The sequence below is a fragment of the Ptychodera flava genome, chromosome 6 (assembly GCF_041260155.1).
Source record: "Ptychodera flava strain L36383 chromosome 6, AS_Pfla_20210202, whole genome shotgun sequence".
Classification (NCBI taxonomy): domain Eukaryota; kingdom Metazoa; phylum Hemichordata; class Enteropneusta; family Ptychoderidae; genus Ptychodera; species Ptychodera flava.
The window spans coordinates 201524-222045 of NC_091933.1; the positions used below are offsets into that span (position 1 = coordinate 201524).

A 20522-nucleotide genomic window follows, 5' to 3' on the forward strand; every position below is an offset into this window, starting at 1 on the left:
CTTTTACAACTCTATTTCATTCTTGTATTACTCCAATTTTAGACTTCTGTTCTGCAATTTGGGGCTACCGTTTCTCTTCAAAATGTGAGTCAATTCAAAACAGAGGGATTAGATATTTTCTTGGCGTCCACAAATTTGCCCCTATACTTGCTATAAATGGAGATATGGGTTGGGACCCTTGTCTATTGAGGAATAAATTGAACATGGTAAGACTCTGGAATAGATTAGCAGTTATGCCTGATAACAGAATGATTAAGCAAGTTTTTACTTGGGATATCAGTTTAAAATATAAAAACTGGGCTAAAGATATGTTTGATTTATTTTCAGAAATTGGTTTGCAGGAAAAATTTGGTAATTTAGAGGCTTGTAGTATTCCTGTCATTAAAGATGCATTAAAAACGTTGTATATTAGTAACTGGACATCCCAACTGAGTGAAAAGCCCAAACTGCGTACATATTTGATGTTTAAGACGGAATATGGAATGGAGAAATATTTACAATTTCCCATTTCTAGATCAAAAAGATCACTTTTAGCACAATTGAGAGTTGGTATCTTACCTCTGAAAATTGAAACTAGGCGTTACACGAATGTGCCTAAAGAGGAAAGACTATGTGATTTTTGTCCAAATATAGTAGAAGATGAGCTCCATTTTATTTTTGATTGCACGGTTTACAATTTTATTTGGAAACAATTGCTCTTTAAAGCCAGAAACTTGTGCTCTGTATTTGATTCATTTGATGTACAACAGAAACTCAAATTTCTAATGAGCAACATGCCATCCCAATTGGCATCCTATGTCTATCATGCATTTTCAATGAGACAAGAAGCTTCTTATACTTAAATTACATTTCGAGCTATTCATATCTATGTACTTTATTTACTGTTTCAGTGTCTTGTAAGCCCTTGGGGCTGGGTGTGGCAACCAAGCTGTTTAAGACCACACATGACACTTTAATAAATAAATATAACATAACATAACATAACATTGTACTCCAAGATTTTCAAGGAATACTGTAAGCAATTTTCCAAAAGTATTTGTTGTGAAAAATGCTATTTTCCAGGGGTGTTAACTATATTAACACAACACATATTTTGATTATAAGTGGTTGTTCTTTTTTTTTTTTTTGAGTGTTTATTGTCAACTGTGTGAAGTGACATGCCAGGCTGTAGGAAACTTCATTTGACGAAGGTAAGTTTTATTCAAATTCATGCTAATGTTATGCAAATATATATGCTAACTTTATGCAAATTAGGCACCACATTAATTTTCAAACCCATGGAGAGAATAGTGTGTTGCATAGTGTGTTGGATGCATAGTGTGTTGTCCTCATACCAAATTCAACACAAATTGGTCGAGTCATGTCAGAGATACAGCTCTGAAAGGACAGAAGCACATATGGAATCAACCACATCCACAAATCCCTGTTCTTGACTTTGTCCGACAGGGACCGCTAGCCCACTGAATCCATTAGAAATGCCTGTCAAATACAATGGTGACTCTTCCAAATTCAACAGTTTGAAGCCAAAACAAATCAAAATCCTTAAAATTCAAATAAGCAAACGTCAAGATCTGTTTGACTAGCTGAACAAGCAACTACATACCAAAATTTGAAACTGTCATAAAAAAAAGTATTAAGATGAAACCATAGACCCTCGAGAAAAACGGGACAGGCAACTGCTGTGGTTTCTTTGTGCGATCTATCTTGGAATATATTAAGTTTATTTGCCAAGCGGTCCCGACAACAATACTTCGTACTTAACACTGAATCTCATTAACGATCAAACTGACGTTCTGAATATGTACACTTTGCCTTTGCGTGGCATGTTCCGAGTAATGACACAGAGAATTTTGAGGGGTTTTTTGATACCAGTCATGGTGAATGTTCTGGTAAGGATGAAGATCACATTTTGGATTCTAGTCGAAGCCAACAGGAAAACACCAGACGATAAAAACAGTGTACATTTAGCCATAGACCATACAGAAAACTCTTGCTAGGTATCGACATCTTAAGTTTACATTCCCTACCATAAAAATCTCCGATAACAACAAACATTTACAAGTTAGACAGGTCTACACTTCCCCAGTCCTGCAAAACGAAAATCTGACCTTTATTTCATCTGTCACGCAAAATTTGACGAAAATCAGGGTACACAAAAAATGACTACTCCATCAAAGCTCAAATACACGACCTTTAACATTTTGGTACTGTTTTAGCCTGAAGAAACACAAAAGTTTGGATATACTACACATGTCTACACCCGCAAAGTAATAGAAAATAAATTTTTAACACTGACTTTCGCTGTCAGGCGAAACTTTGCGATAAATCGGGACTCTACAATGGTTGGTGGAGTCAGAAGCGGTAAGGTAGACATGCATTTACACAAAGCTGAACGCTGTCCTCGCAAATTTGGCCGTTCACAGTTTTCAAACAACAACATTTCAGTAGTTAAAATACATATTTTACCGAATCATGCAGCACACACCTCACACAGAAAATATTCCGACGGTTAAAAAACTGCAAAAACGAGGGAAAATTCGGAGATACACGGACGATTGTGGAATGTAAACAACTCTGTGATGTTAACTGCTGTCAAGTCTGGAACTGCAGTGATATGTGTTTCGGATTTCTATTCGAAACTTTGTCACTTTATACTGACTCCCTGCAGACTTCTAGTTGCATCGAATCTCGCTACCAATATGTAAAAAGTACTTTAAAACCATTTTGACGAATTCTTCTCAAAATAGTTGTAACACTTTTCTTTCTAAAAATGGGCTTGTGGGTAATCCGAAATAACTTGTAATCCGAAAACATTATTACCGTATACCCGCATGCACGTGTCTATGAACCGACGTTGTGCAGTCGATCGGGTCCAGCTTCATTCCATCCCCGACCCATTAACACCTCTTAATTATTCCAAGTAGGATCGCACGCTGCTAATCCCATAGCCCCTTTGTTCTCTATCGCAGTTGCCTGTCCCGTTTTTCTCGAGGGTCTATGATGAAACTTACTCGAAAATGTAACACTTTTACAAGAAATCTACATAAAGATATCATAGGGAATATTTGTACCAAATGTTGTGGCAATCATACTAGATTGTACAACATTTTGATGAACAGTTTTGAGTTACGGCTGGAACTAAATCAGTCTACAAAAGGATAGATGAACACATGAAACACAGATTCTTGTGGCATCGGACACCAAATCTGCCAAGAAAATGGTTTCTAATAATTCATTATGGTTAGTAATTTACCTTATCTGGTCTGCCATCATAATCTTTGTTTTCAATGTATGGTTTGTTCTTCACTCTATTCAGATCCTATAAAAGAAAAGGTGAACAGTCAAATTTTGCCTTTGAATTCAGTAATCTGCTTTCAATGTCCTGGACTTGTCTCAAAGCATTTCTGTAGAGGACATTAACCCCTGGTTGACCGTATCTCAGAGTTCATGACATTTTTTGGGACACAATTAAACATGTGTAAGCACTTGAGAGAAAGGTCTGGATTAAACTTGGCTATCAAACAGCTGAAGGAATTCAGTTAAACAGCTTTACAAAACGAGTAAACAACTAACTTTCAAGAGATTATAAATTCAAAACAAAGTCTTGTACTTTTCATTGGATATTGAAGGATAAAATATTTTCTTTTCAATATATGTCATTAATAATTGTCGATCATCGAGTGGATACACAAAGGGATTCCAGAGCACTTTCATTTCTAGATCCCCCAAGTTGATACAAGGGGAGTACCATTTTTACCAATTCGACAAGCAGATTCGTTCCTCTGAACTTGTCACCTCACACCAGAGGGCAGGAGATTTCACAGTACCAACCTCCAACAATTACTGCTTGAGCACATTTAAATATATTAATGATGATTAACGCTAAAGTACCATTGTCAAGGCTAAAGCAATCTAATCAGACAAAAAAATCAGACCTCTATTGGCCAGCCTGGAAATATACATGTCATTGTGCATAATTAATGAGGTACAGGATGTGGCATGATTAGGTGCCTCATCCCACCAAATTTGAAGGGTGTAGCACTTGTAGTTACTTTTCATGAGCATATTTGTAAAATCGAGGCCAAAGGTCATCCTGGTCAAGTGACATTTTGGAAAAACTTTGCTCCAATACTTACCGTTCTCGTCCGAGTATAAGCCCCAGCTCGTGTATAAGCCCCCCTACTGATTTCAGAGGATTTTAGAAAATGCATTACATCCGTGTATAAGCCCCTACCCTAGTGTAACTCAAATACAGAAAGGTTAGGAGAGTATATTTGGTCATTTAACTTGGCAAAATTACTTTTAGATAATAAAGAAACCATTACAAGATGTTAAAACAATAGGAAACTGGAGTTCCCTTGACAGAATCGTACGGAAAATGACACGTTTTCCAAGTACTATCTTGATTCTTTGACCCTTCTCACCCCGTCACCTAAATAGAATAGTCTCACTCACGTCGGCTATTGTTCATTTTCATTCACAGCCACGGTGTTTTCAAGCTTGAAAAATGCAGTTTCTTTTGTTTGAAGCAATTATCCTTTCATTTGTGAAGACTTTTCCTGGTGACTATTACAATTTTCACTGCTATGTTGTTGTTTTCACGAGATGTAGACAGTTTGATACTGGAATATTGAGTTGCCTTTCTGTGTAGGCAATGCATGCCTGTTCACATTACTGTTGATCAGCAGCATACATGACGTCTTTGTTTCAAGTTTGGGGGGATTTTTGAATATCTGAAAAATGTCACTTCTGTATTCAGAGATTGTACAATCAGTTTCTTTGGATGTGTAAGTCGATTTTGAAAGCGACAGAAAGATCCAGTGGTGTTGAAAAAAAATCGTGCATAAAATTAACATAAATTATGCGTCCGTGCCAGATAACATGGGGTTGCTCGAGTATAAGCCCCTCCCCTAGTTTTACAGCTGTTTAGTGTTGCCGAACCGGGGGCTTATACTCGGACGAGTACGGTATCTCTATCAACATAAAATTCAGCCTTCTTGCTGTATTGGCTTGCCATTAGTTAGATATTTGCATAACAAATGAGGTACATGATATAGAGCTATTCAGATTCCTTTCTCATCCCACTAACCATGAATGCAGTAGTTCTTGTGGTTACTAATTCGAAGACATACTTGTTAAATCAGGTCAAAGGTTATCCTCATCATGTGACATTTTGGCGGAATACTTTGCTCCAATAATCATCCCTGTCCACCCAAATCAGACCTCTAGCTCTCGTGGCTAGACCAGAATTATACATGTGCATAATTGATGGGGTACAGGATGTGGCACCATTAGGTGCTGCATCCCATCTAATATGAAGGGTGTATCATATGAAGGTATTGATTTATAGAAATGTTTGGTATATCAGTGTCAAAGGTCATCTTAGTATCATGATATTTTGGTTAAAAACTTTGCTCCTTTACATACCCCTGAGTGAATTTAAAAAAGCAAATTTTAAACATTGAGTGCAATTTGTTGCACTCCTCAAAAAGTATACATTTACATTTATTCATATCCTGCAGGTGTCATCTCTGAAACATTACAAGAAAGCATAAAGACAGTTTGCTAGAGGGAAGATTTTAAAATAAATATGTGTAATGTAACTCAGTTTGTCTGCTTGAAGACTGACCTAATAGTAGGTGTCTGAAATCATCTTGACTACACTAACATTGTCTACTAAAATGCACTTACCTCATGTAAACCATCTAATAAGAAAGCCATAAACTCTTGGGCATCATGCTGTGCAAATCCTGTAAACTGACTGGCTTTGCTAGCCACAATATTCTACAGAACAAAAAACAAACAAGTGGTGTTTCAAATCCTACTTCTGATCATTCAGAGATTTCTTAAAGAATGATAGGCAATTTGCAATAAATGCACAAATTACATTGCTGCATTGCAGCAATGTGTGCAAATTTTAATCAAATTCACTGTGGTAAGTTTTCACTTCACCCGATAATGGTGATCTGTTAAGTACACAAATAATGCACACCAAATGTGTCGATCCACCATATATTAACTATACCGGTATATCAGTTAAAACCTGATTACTTTAATCCTCCTGTTATGTATAAATTTAAGACCCTCCTTTCATCTCAAAATACCGTTACACTAAGGAAGTTGAGCAGATACATTTTTTTCGCGACAAAACGCAGGGAAGAGATTGCTAGAGTTGCCCACTTGGCAAATATTTAAGATTCCTTGTATATGTATGTGTATGTGTTCTTTTGAATCAGTAATTTTGTTAACTAGCGATTTGTATTGTTTTCTATTGAAGTTTGTACATCTTGGCCGGAGGCCATTGGTACTGAATAAACGAAACCACAAAACCTGTTAAGATTAATATGACTTTGCAGTTAGAAGTCTTTGAGTGCACTGAATGGAATGAGCATATTAGTCAGGTGGCTTAGCAACAAAAAACAGCAAGATCGTTACACGGATGACAAAAGTGCCAAATTTGCTACAAAGGTTCATATATATGTGTAGATCAAAATTAGCTATTGCTCCAAAAATTTGGGCCACCGGAAAGGCTCGATGATGTCATAAATTCAAAATGGCCGCCATTATATTGCTTAAAATGGTAAAATACGGTTTGTTCGGCTAGTTTTCAATATTTTTTTGAATAAACTGACACAAGCATTTTCAATTATAATAAAACATTAAATTGATGCAAATCAATTATTATGATGACGTCATAAAGCCAAAATGGCTGACCAAATTCAAAATGTCTTCTGTAACATTGTTCAAAATGTTAAAGCACTGTTAATTCAGCCTGTTTCAGCATTTTATCGCCTGAACTGAAATTAAAACCCCAAATTACAGACAAAACATATAATTGATGCAAATTAATTATTGTGATGACGTCATAAAACCAAAATGGCAACCGAAATTACAAAATGGCCTATTATGAAGTTCACTATGCTTGGTACAATAGCCCATTTACGTGACAAAATGATAGTTTAACTGTAATGTACAATTGTGTATTAGTATTCCTTAAACTCAAAATAAAAGATAAATGTACCAAAACTTGGCCAATAAGCTCAACACAAGTAACAGACTCTTATGAGATTATTTATTATTAAACAATAATCTTTGTTTGAAAAATCGAATCGATATAAAAGGAAATGAAGGCAACTTCACACACTGGTTCAACCTTATTTATGATACGGTATAGTGAGTAGATCAATGTGGTTTCTTGATAGGGAAACATGGTGAGAAACCAATAAATCGATAGTGTTTTGACCCTCGTAATGTGACCTTGGTCCCAGAAAAAAGGCTTAATGTTGGTGATTCCTCCTAGTTGCATTTCCGGCCAAAGAGAGGTCCCTTCTTCAGTCACTTGAATGGTCTTGTATTCCAACATGCTTAGTTTGATGGTAGCCATCAAAGAGAGATGCTAAGATCATTATGTTGTAGTATGATTGTTGCGTGAATTGTTGCTCAGACCGTTCATTTGTACTCTCCTTGTGTTTGAATTTTGCTTTAAGGAGGATATCTTGTATGTTTTTTCTTTCTTTTATGCGTTATTATAGGTTTTCTGGAAAACCATGGCCAGCATATAATCATCCTTCATTATTTTCCAGTTTCTTATCACATTGTTTGATTAGCTGGTTTTGATGAGGTTGTGCTGACAAGGTTTTTGTTACATCATTACTCTTATTTTTGTTGATGAAGGATGGCTGACGTTTTGTTACATTAACTTTTTTTTTATAGAAGTTATGTCTTTCTTTTTGTAATCTCGTTGTTGAAGTTTTTGCGTTGAGAAATTGACCTTTTTTATGAAGTCCATATTGTTGTTGCATGTGCGAACGTATCTGAGTAATTCACCTTTAATGAACCATTTGAAGGTTGTTGACAGATAAATATCATCAGATGGTTCTGCGTTGGTTTTACAGTCGAGCCCTCTCTCGATTGTGTCTCTGGCATTTGAAGACCACAAGGTCAGGGTATGAGATTTTGTCGATAAAATGTTCAATTATGAATTCCCAAGTTGAACGTAGGGTACAGGGTGTTGCACTCCTCGACAAATGTTCTGAATGTTATAAGTTTATGTTCTGTTCCTGTGTAAATCATGAAAATGTTACCTTTTAAACGTTTCCATACGAATATTTGACCGGATTTGGGATTTAATATAGTTTTCTCCGTTTCATGGTATGTGATATCAGCTATTTCTGGTGAGCCAATGCTTCATCCATAGATTTGTTTGTATTTTTCTCAGTTGAATTAAAATATGTTGCGTTTCAGAATAATCGACAGTAAGGCTTTCAAATACGTTGTTGGTGGGATTTTTGTATGGTATCAGTTGGCTGGTAATGTTTCAGAGTCCAACGCTGCGATCGCTGTATTTATGGCTTCATTTTGGTATATTTTTCTACATTGATAACACTTCTAATGTTACCAGAATTGAGTTTGCTTGTATTTTTATTGATTCTAACTAGTTATTAAAGTTTTTGTGTCCCTGATATATGTAAGTCGTCTTTGCATGATTGGTTTTATGACAAAGTCTAGAAATTCCGAAATTTGGTTTATTGGGCTCGAGCAACCATTTCTATTGAGACGTTGGATGATGATTGTTCCTTCTGCTTGGGTTTTGAAAATGTTTGGCAGGAGATACCATCATGTTGTACAAATTATTCTACTTATGGGAATGGGGAAACTGTAAATCACCTTGTCAATGATCTTCTTGTCACTGATAAACGATATCATGTACAATTTCCACCGTATAGTTAATGTCGCCAAGTCTTGCCTTAACATGTACAAGAATAGTGTACATTTCGCAGCTGTCTATAACTTTCTTTAATGTCATTTGTCGTATTCACAATTGCTGTGCCTCTAACTTTATTGATGGGTTTTATTGTGATTTATTTGTTTTTAGACAGATTGTTCACAGCAGTCTTTTCTGCTAGACTTATGTTCTTTCTGATGTGGGTTGCGAATGGAATTTCCTCTATCAATCTAAGTTTCTTCGAGACAGTTTTACAATTTTGGATTTTCCGCTGTTAGTAGTATCGACATTGGATTTATCTTAGAACAGATGTCTGATTGATTGATTGATGAATTGATCGTTTGTTTCTCATGATATTGCACAATCTTATGATGCGAATAGATTTGCTGATATCTGATAGGACAATTTTTCTGTATTAGCACTTCGAAGTGGGAATAAATTTTAAGCTTTTGTTTGATGTTTTGATTTCAACATTTGGTAAGTTTTGATTTGCAAGATTTTTTATGAATCTGAGAATCTTTCAGAGTTCTTGCTTTTGTTTAATCTTCGAATTTCTGTTTATGTTCTTCCTGGCGTTTTTTATTCTTTTGGTTTCAAAATAGCAAAACGATACCAAAAACGAAAGGCAAAGACGCTATTCATAAAATTCACGAAAGCTGCAAAAAAGCAAGGTAAGCTAGCTTCAAAAGTCAAAAAAGTCTTCTCTTTGTTCATAAAACCCTGACGAAACGGTCTTTTTTAGGCCAGCACATCCTCCAAAAAGAGAACTATTGTAGCACAAAAGTATTATTTTGTCACGTAAATGGACTATTGTACTAAGCATAGTGAACTTTATGATCGGCCATTTTGTAACTTTCGGTTGCCATTTTGTTTTTATGACGTCATCACAATGATTACTTTGCATCAATTGTATGTTTTGTCTGTAATTTGGGGTGTTAATTTCAGTTCAGGCACTAAAATGCTGGACACAGGCTTCATCAACAGTAATTGAACATTATCACACGATATAATGGGGGATATTTTGAATTTGGTCGGCCATTTTGGCTTTATGATGTCATCACAATAACTAATTTTCATCAATTTTATGTTGTATTTGTAATTTTGGATGTTTGTGTCAGTTTATTTAAAATAATATTGAAAACTGCCTGAATTAGCAGTATTTTACCATTTTAAGCAATATAACGGTGGCCATTTTGAATTTATGACGTCATCGAGCCTTTCCGGTGGCCCAAATTTTTGGAGCAATAGCTAATTTTGATCTACACATGTATGCGAACCTCTCTAGCAAATTTGGCACTTCTGTCATCCGTGTATCGATATTTTTGTTAAGCCACCTGACTATGTATACTGTTACATATGAATATGGTCTTACCTTTATTTTGGATGGAGCATAGGAATGATATTTACCAGACCATAACACTTTCATGAGGACCGCTAAAGACAATGCCAAATGACCACCTGTCCCCAAAGGGTTATCAGTATTAATTTCCTCCCTAAAATCAGGATCTGAAAAGAAAAAGAACGATCTTATTATCAAACTAGGGTTGAGCCCATAGATCAATCATATATTTTATCCCGAATGAATATATATTAATGCTTTTAAATTTATTTTGATATTTTTCAGTTAAAGTGGCACTCCCACTTGCTAACATTTTTAAAACACATTTTTTAAATGTCAATGGTCGATATTTGACGTGGTAATTGTGCGCGGATCGCGAGATATCGATAAAAACATGTCCTCAAAAAAGTAAAGTTTGAATTCTGGTGGCTCACCTAAATTCAGCTTCCGAACATTGTGCCATTGTCAACTAAACTATTGAGTACGAGTCTACGCTGACGCTGTTGTACGCAGCAGTACAACTCGCGTCAGTGATCAGTCATGCCCAGTGGGAGTCAGTAAGACTTGGCGAACAAACGGAAAACAAAGTTTGCTGTTTCCACCAGAATTCACATAGGTGACTAGCACAGAAACGTGCGGTTGTTACATAGCGGCCACCACGTGGTATGCACGCATACCACGCGGCACGCGGCGGCTATGTATGGAACCACGCTTAACTGTGTGGCAGACGACAAAATGTAGTCATCAGAGGCGGCTAATATTTTACACGTAAAAACTAATATCTATGTTGTATTGGTTAAAAATATAATAGAACTGACTAAGAATAATGAAAACGACAAAAACTAAGGAGAAGTTTTAAAAAAACTTACATAATGCTGTATATAAAGTCTTCGCAGTGGGAGGTAAAATTGCGTCGTTCGAACTTATTATTGACTCCCTAGAATATCATCAATCAGCACAACAACAAACCTTCGAGGGGTTTCGGGTCATAATCAGAAACAATCCTGAAATTTCGGGATGTGAAAAATACGCTCGGGAAATGACATGTTTTTATCGATATCTCGCGATCCGCGCACAGTCGCCACATCAAATATCGACCGTTGGCATTAAAAATATGTGATTTAAAAATGTTACCAAGTGGGAGTTTTATAGCTTTATTGCTTGTATTGGTCAGCTAATCCACCATCATAGACTTCAATTTCATCAATTCGCTAGTGACAATCAGTTGTACTTGTCTTTCAAGAAATCAAATATTTCCTCTTCTGTATCTTCCATTCAAGACGCTGTCAACATTATAAATTGGATGACTCAAAGTAAGTTGAACGATGTCAGGACAGAAGTAATTCACTCTAAATTCAACCATTCACTATTGTCACTCACTGACATCAACATCTGTTCAAGTCAAGTGCTATCCTTCCTGCTTCATCTGCTAGGAACATTTTTGTAATCTCTAACGACAATCATGCATTCAAACAACACATCAGGACTACCTGCCATGCCATGATAACTTCCCTCGTCACAAAATTTAATGCATCAGGAAGTACTTGTCACAGGATTCCTGTGCCACTCTCATCCATGCCATTATATGATCAAAGCTGGACTATTGCAATGCTTTACAGTATGGCTAGCCAAATTGTCAATTACAGCGATTACAATATGCTCAAAACACAGCAGTAAGAACTGTCATCGGACCACAGAATCTGATTACTCTTGTTGAATGTAGTCAAGGACAAAATATAATGTATACCACATTTGTTTTCATTTTTTGATGTACATTAATTGGCAAAACAAAGTGTTTATTCACTGTTTTAAGTTGAAGAATGGTGCCAACATCTTCAAAAGGAACCCTGGCAATGTAAAATGGCTCAGATTGTATGGTGCACGTGCAAAGGGTGGCGCAGCTGCTCTGTGCAAACCCCTTGCGCAGAGTGCCTTTCTTGAGTATGTGCCTGGTGCAAACCTGGTGCGGATTACATAAATCAGACCTCATACATAGTTTTATACCAGGTACGGCGTGATTACTAGACAGCAACCCTTTGGAAATTCTTCACCTATGTGTACCTGAAAGCTTCCATTTTACATTGAAACAGTTTTCAGACTTTTCTCTGTAGTCAAACTGTGAACTGTACTACTAGAACGTGCAGAGGTATCTGGCCAATCATAAGATGTATAGTTTTAGTTCAGTTTAGATACAAATATATAATCCATGACCTTCCTTAGAAAATAGTCCAGTCTATGGACTATATAGAACTTAATGTTTGAGAGGTCCCTATAGAAACTTGAAACTATATGCCACTCCGAAAATACAGGAAGTTGCATGTTGGAATCACAATGGTGAATCAAGGTCATTCACATGACAACTCTTATGGTTCAATATTCACATATATGCATCATCACAGGCGTTCAATATTCACATATATGCATCATCACAGGCACTCCACATTGGGGTGACGAGATATCAACCATAATCGACTTTTGTTTTGGCGCATTACTTGCAACACACTGTTCAAATTCCCTCACCAATCATGTCTTATATTTTTGTATAATAATGATGCAGATAGTCGCCTTGTGCCAGGACAGAGGATGTATACAAAATTGTTGCATTTGCCACAGTTTTTTATGGCACCATGTCCATGCCATAGTTAGCACTGCGCACAAATCATGGGACTTCCCTGGGCCGGGAATACGTATTTGCTGATTAGGTTCCTGTACGTGATGTCACCACAGACAAGACGCATCATGATTATAGACTTTCAACAAAGCACTTAAGAGTGTGTGTTTTCTCTACAGTCTATGAATTTAAACCATCATATAAGTGATTCTTGTTATGAGATAGCAGTTAATCATGTCCTCACTTAAGGAAAATGCAAGCAAGATTGCGGGGCCATTCATGCTGTTGGTAGTACATTGAAACTTTGACAACCTAGCACCGTCCTTCTGCTCTGGTTGCCCTTGAACAAAACTGACCTACATCATGGAAGAAATAAAGGGACCTCCATGATTATAGTATTGGTGAGATTATGTTTTATTTGTGAATCACTGCAATGCTAGAGTACATACATTCTTGGCACTTGACCATGTGTACCCAGACGTGTATATATCATCAGCGGCATATACAGTGGTGCAAAGTATCGGTGTTAGCATAGAGTCAGATCCGTGTCTAGCTTCATGGTGTAAGACTACAGTAGGAAATTTACATGGCATATTTCCATGGAATTTTTCCATTTTTTGAACTATACTTGCACCTACCGCGAAGGCACACGTCCCAGCCATAAAACATTAGTAAAAGCTATGTTTTCATATGAGTGATGTGTGCATGTGCGCAATTTTACTGTTGTTAAAGAGTGTCGATTGACCTTGTTCTGTTGTGAATGCTAAAACACTTCTCCGAGCCATAGACCCTCAAGGGTCTTTTTCCGAGCATAGCATCAATAACTGGCAGTGTAGTGAAGTAACATCCCGGCACAATTATATTTGCTGATATTTTGATGCTGCATACCCTCTGCTTTTAAAAAATGTAAACATCTGTCTGGCATTAATGGTCAATGGGCACTTTTTTCAATGTTTTGACTTCATCGTCGGTCACGCCATGGTAGATTATTTGCAACTCGCGTGGAAGAGTTGACAAACGATGAAGCGAACGAATGTACAACGCTTATGTTTTGACGATGTGTCCGTCGAATTCGGCCGAAAATCACACAAAAGGAGCGTTTTTGAAGCAAATTAAGTAGCAGGTATGAATTTTGAGAATGATAGGGAACAATCGACGGTTACATGATAGATGAACTTGCCAATTTTCACAGTGAAATGGGACACGGAATGTGACATGGCGTGGTTTTTATAGCCATTCTGTTTCCAGACTTGAGTTGTTTCTCGCTTATGTACACTCTTCTATAGGGCAAATAGTCCCAGAGCTGAATAGCCCACGAGGGACTGTGATATAGCATTAGATAAATAGACAGACAAATTAGTAGATAGATAGATCACCTCCGTGGATAGATAGATTCTGTGTGTGACAGCATGGACATATGATGACAGCGACTGTGTATATATACGTAGACAGAAAAGATAGAGGGGCAAAGAGACGAAGAGAAATAGGGAGAAAGGAAGCAATCATTGTTCGCTGCGTTCGTTCAGTGAAATTTAAAATCGACGGAGGCTACGCTACACCAACAGGACTAAAATACCGACGTTGATGTGGAAATGAAAATTGGAACTTCATGGTCACTGTTTTGGCCATGAAATGATATGATTCTAAAGTGACATATATCCTTTAAAAAATTAACGATGGTACGTCACAAAACTGTTTCAGCTGAGTCATTTTGAAGGCACGTCTGCGATGATTACATAATATGGGGATTACGATATTGGCGTAGGTTGCCTTTTTAGCCACAACTCGCAGAGAGAGATATCCTTGTTCTTCAGTAACTCACTCTCATTGTGTTTTTAGCGTAGGGGGACTTTTCAAAAATAATGTGTACCATCGGCAAATTGTAGTTTGTAAAGCTATGTTCAAAAAGGAACACAGTCCTCCCTTCTAGCGTTTATGCTGGCATAAACATAATCGAATTTGGATAGAAAAGGCTAACAACGTAAAAGAGAGCTCTGTAAAAAGTATACGAATCACTACCTGAGGAATAATTTCGACACGTTTTCATGCTCCATGAATTCATGAATGTCCATCAAATGTTAACAAATTTTGCGATATTTTGATCGCATTATTTAGACAAAACATGATCTAACCTTCCGCCAAAGGAGATAAGCAGCATGGACCACGTGACCCACTGCCGTCCGCAGATCGTATTCAAAATTATGATGAAGCGTTCGTTTTACACTTTACGCGCTTTGGTGCAGCAAATATTGAGTCCGAATCACTACAAATTCAAGTAAATTAAAGTCCGAATCAAAATTTTTTATATATACGACTTTAAATGAACATCTTTCCATTCGAGGCCCGCAGCCCCCGCATTATCACAGGCATAAAATCGGCGTCTTTTAGGGACTTTCAATTTTGTATTTTTATATTTATTGATTCAGATGTAGCTTTACCTGCACTTGGGGTATTTAAAAATTGAATTCGTTCTCCACTGCTTGATGTAAATGTTCTGCTGGGAGTATTTGCAAAGTGTGAGACATTCACAATTACCTTGCTGAATTAGCAACCTCAGGAATGGGCCAAATTTTCATGACGATTTTCTCCTGATCAAAGTCCTGGTCTGATTCAAACGTTTGATAATACGATCGTGACTAGCGAGGCTACATCGGGATGCAATGCACTCTAGTCGAATACATAGACAATTTCTCTGTCTGTCTTGTGAGGTGAGGTGAGGTGAGGTAAGGTATTACAGTTGCAGCTAAGGTATGTCATAAGTACGGGCTGAAACAAAGTAGGAGTTATAACTTGCAAAATGTGAATTTTAGTAGCAGTCAATACTACAAGCTATAGAAGTCAAGCGAAGACTGTAAGTCACGGTCATTCCACTCTTTTGTGGAGTGACCGTGTTTATGTTGAACTGACTTCAACCATTTTCAGCTTTTGTGCCAGGTGTTGGCAAAACGAAACGTCTTTTCAGATTTCTGTTGTATGATATCGCATCGCAATTGCCAAGCCGTGTCAGGCTTTCGAAATACCAATAACTTTCACGAAACCACAATCCCTCGGGGAGCGAGGGGCTGTGACAAAACTAATACTCAATCAAACTTCACAGGAGAAATGGGCGCTATTTCCACACACTGCCTTGCATGCAAATGCTGTTCTAGTCGTTTGATTTAGGTATTATCGATGTGTACGTGATTCACACCTTTCGACCGGCTTAGCATATTAACTTACCCCGAAATTTCGGGGTTGCATAAATGGCTAGTTAGCATTGGCTAAGTTGTAATGAACAGCATATTTGTAATGCTTACCTGACGTATGCACAATTTGATTGCTGTGGAACTAAACCAGAGTTTTTGTACTTTTTAATGGTCTGAGGTGATCACAATCTGGTTGACAATGATTCAAATTATGACATTGTGCCTTGAGTATCTTTAGCACCTGTCGTATATTATTGCTGCTGATTATTGCTAGCATATATTATTACTTTGTTCCTTACAGTGCATTCAATTCCGACAATGCAAATGCATTCCCCCACAATGATAATAGTCCCAGTTATGGTGAAGTATGCTTCTGCATCAGACCAGTACTGGAAGCGACCTGGGACCTGTCCTGGAAGTGAACTGGGACATCCTAGAGGACAACTGGGGGCCAGTCCTGGAGTGCATTTTGAGCCAACTTGGTATCCTGGTTAATGTCAGCCGTCTCAGTTGGGAGTTTGAGCTACCCGTACATGCCTGCCGGCAAGCAAGACTGCAGTCAACACCAACTCACTTTAATTTCCCGCATGATTAACTTCCAAACACTGAATCTCAGCAGTGAATATTCCATGTATTCTTGTCCTCCGTACTACCATACATTTAAATCACTACCTTCATCTCTTTATTTTGCTTTGAACACAGAGGTAGTAGCAGGGTAGCCATAGTTGGATAAATGAGATGATCAGTTTTCATTTTATTGTGATCATCAACTTTTACAGAAAGCAGAATTAACTCTAACATTGTGAAAGTGCACGTTGTACAAAAGATTGGTTTGGTATTACACCCGAACACTCCAGTAGGCTAGTTGAGCAATATCACATTTTGTATTTTTCTAAATTACACTGATTCACTCTGAATAAGTACAAAGATATGTTTGACCAGATGTATATTTTATGTAGGAAAACAATGGTAAAGGTTTTGCCACAAATAAAAGTACAAAAATCACGTTAACCCTTTGAACCCGCCTAGGAAAAAATGTCCGTATGATGTCATAGGTCACCAGGGGGTCAGGGTGCAAAGGGCTAAAATTAGTCTGATATACATTGGGATACTAATGTCTTGAAAAAAATGTTGTTACATAGTACTGAGCTGAGTAGTGAAAAAAGTACCCTAAAAATGGGTCAAAATTGGCGTTACGCTGTTTCATCTGAAAAAGCACATTTTTTAAACTCACTTTTTGAAACTGTTAGATTAATTTTTTCGATTATTAAGAATATTTAAAGTATCACATAGCATTTCTTCTTTCTTTCGCAACTTATTTCATCTTAATACATGGATTTGAATGGAAATGGCGTGATAACAAGTGAAATTAGTGTGTCGTTACGCTTTTTACATTTTGACAACAGCATTGATTTATCTCTCTATTATCACTTGGAAAACATTACCCAAGAATGTTTCCTAAAACATCTATTTGATTGGAAGACCAACTGTGATTAGTTGGTACTAAATGTTTATAGGGTCGACGTATTGATTATGAATGACAAATCATGAAAGTTGCCCACATTTTTTGTCCCAAAATTTTGTAGTGTCCGTGACACCCTCATAACTTTCAGCCATATTCAGATAGTAGAGATCTGATGTCATTAGCCAAAGTGGCCCTGTTTGCCTTCCTTATGTGTTATAAAAATATAATCCATTTACCACTTGTATTGTTTCAGTATATCAAAAAGGGGTCAAATGTAGTGTCCGTGACAGCCGTAGTGTCCGTGACACCAAATCCATACATTACTTGTTACAGTGATTTACGCTGGTAATTCTATTGTTTACAAGCTGAAGTTACATTTTTAAAAGAGAGTGACTTAGTTTTTGAGTAAGACATCAAATGAAATATATTAAACCAGTGAAAGATGTTTTTCTACCTCTTAAGATTGTAATGTTTAAAAACTGTCCTATGAAATAACGGTATAGGGGTTCAAAAAAAGGAACAGAAATACTGTTATCAGTTATTTCCCAATATAACTTTTAGATTGAAATGTTATTTATAGTGAAATTAAGACATAACACTGAACAAGCTAATTTACTTTCACATTAAACAACTTTCCATTTGCAACTGGCTTCATGTAACGGACACTACACCTTACAAGTGGTTAACCATTTTTTACTGCATTTACATTTAAATTCACCTGACATCTGAAGTAAACTTCATAGACCATAATAAATCCTTTTAAAAACAAAAGAAAATGTGTTTTTGAATCATATAAGGGGGGAAAGTGGTTGCAAATCTGACTATTTATGATGATACTGCAGTAGTGTTAGCCCCAGTACAGATCTCTGTCAACAGTGATGCGTATAGGGGGAGGGTTTATGTCCCTTCAAATTATTTTTCTGTTTTAACCCTTTGTTTGCATTATAAGGCTGTATTATTCGTGTTTAATGAAATGTCAATCGTGTGTTGTTTGTTAAGGGAAAGCTATAGCGATATATAAGAAGTGTAAGTGGTTGCACATTTGACTATTTATCATGGTGCTGCAGTAGAGTTGGCTCCGTTACGGATCTATATCAACAGTGATGTATATAAGGGGAGGGTTTATATCCCTTAAAATTATTTTTCTGTTTTAAGCCTTTGTTTGCATGATAAGGCTGTATTATAAGTGTTTGATGAAATTTCAATCGTGTGTTGGTTGTTAAGGGAAAGCTATGGTGAGACATAGTCGGATCTATCATGTGGTGTCTATTGAATGCTGTGATCCTGAAATCTGTTTGGAAACCCAAGTGTGTGGTTTCTCTTCAGTCGCAAAGTTCTGTCTTTCCTAAGTTGTTGTGTCAGATATTTTGTTGTTTTTGTTATACTTGTTGATGTTAATGTTTTCACGTGTTATTGGGTTCGTTAACATCAATATTTCTATATTTTTATCTTGTGTTGTAATTATTGTTTACGTTTTGTCTCTTTTTGTGAACTTTGTTTTGAAAAGTGTGTCTTTTATGTTCTTGTTTCTTTTTGTGGGTTATTATTGGGTGGTTTGGGAAAAGGATTTTTAATGTTTTGTCCTTTTCAAGTTCCTGCCAGTATTTTGCAAGACTTTCTTTCAAGTCTTTGGGCTATTCAACAATGAATTCTACCGCCAAATATGTGGCTGTTTAATGGGCTGAAATGCATTGCTGGGAATGCCATGATTGCATTTCATAAACTCGAAATGGAAATCATCTCTGAATACCTGTGGATTTATGACAATGTCTCTGATCAGATGTTGAATTGGTCATAATGCGATGAATTCCAAATTGTTTATTGTCAGCCAGTCAATCTCTGAAATGTGATTCACTTTTGAAAAAGATTCAGAAATGACATTTTCATAATTTTTACTGAAACACAAAACCAACTGGCAGAGTTCAGCCGTAGAATAAACAAGTCATCGTTGATGACACAGTCCCCACTTGTTAATGGGTACTTTGATTTCAGGTCCTCAGAGAGCATAGAGTCCTCTTTACTAGGTCTGTGATCAAAATACTTTTTAATAAATTCACTTGATACATGTCTGAGTTGTGGTTCAGGACATGAAAAAATCGTAATAACATGGCCACACGGTGGCCATATTGAATCGTATCACAAGACAAATCAATGTGCATATGTACGACATAGGTCAATGTCCTTGTACCAACTTTGAATAAAATCGGTTGAGATATGCCTGAGTTATGGCTTTGTACATGAAAAAATCATAACCAAATGGCTGCCATATTGGATCGTATCACAAAACGAATTGACTTGCATATGTATGACATTGGTCAATCTCCTTGTACCAACTTTGAATAAATTCGCTTGATACATGTCTGAGTTATGGTTCCGGACATGAAAAAAACGTAACAAAATGGCCACACGGCGGCCATATTGGATCTTATCACAAAACAATTCAATGTGCATGTGTGTGACATAGGTCAAAGTCCTTGTACCAACTTTGAATAAAATCGGTTGAGATATGCCTGAGTTATGGCTATGTACATGAAAAAATCGTAACAAAATGGCCGCACGGCAGCCATATTTGATCGTATCACAAAACAAATTGACGTGCATATCTATGATATTGGTCAATGTCCTTGTACCAACTTTGAATAAAATCGGTTGAAACATGCCTGAGTAATGGCTTTGTACATGAAAAAATCGTAATAAAATGGCCGCCTGGCGGCCATATTGGATCGTATCACAAAACAAATCGAAGTGCATATGTATGACATAGGTCAATGTCCTTGTACCAACTTTGAATAAAATAGGTTGAAACATGCCTGAGTAATGGCTCTGTTCATGAAAAAATCGTAATAAAATGGCCACCTGGCGGCCATATTGGATCGTATCACAAAACAAATTAAAGTGCATCAGTATGACATATGAAGTAATCCATGTACCAAGTTTGAATGAAATCGCTCCAGGCGTCTCTGAGATATCTGCGTGAACGGACGCACGGATGCACGCATAGACAGATGCACGCACGGACGCACGCACGTACGGACATGACCAAACCGATAAGTCCCCCCGGACGGTGTCCGTGGGGACTAACAAAATGCACCCAACATTTAAATTTACAGTTAAGAAATCACTAGAAAAAAATAACATTTCTCGACGTCAAAATTTTGAAGGACCCAAGGCACAACCAAGAAAATATTTTGGATATT

At 37.0% G+C, this 20522-nt stretch overlaps 1 protein-coding gene across 3 annotated transcripts in view; it reads right to left on the bottom strand.

Moving 5' to 3' along the window:
* Window positions 1-20522, bottom strand: part of LOC139134524 (ubiquitin carboxyl-terminal hydrolase 19-like) — a 231910-nt gene that overhangs the window by 80098 nt on the left and 131290 nt on the right. For all 3 annotated transcript variants that reach the window (XM_070701382.1, XM_070701381.1, XM_070701383.1), the window contains exons 11-13: window positions 10098-10231; window positions 5692-5784; window positions 3254-3319 (exon numbers count right to left, since the gene is read on the bottom strand). In XM_070701382.1, the coding sequence (XP_070557483.1) occupies window positions 3254-3319; window positions 5692-5784; window positions 10098-10231 (293 nt within the window). The remainder of the gene's footprint in view (window positions 1-3253; window positions 3320-5691; window positions 5785-10097; window positions 10232-20522) is intronic.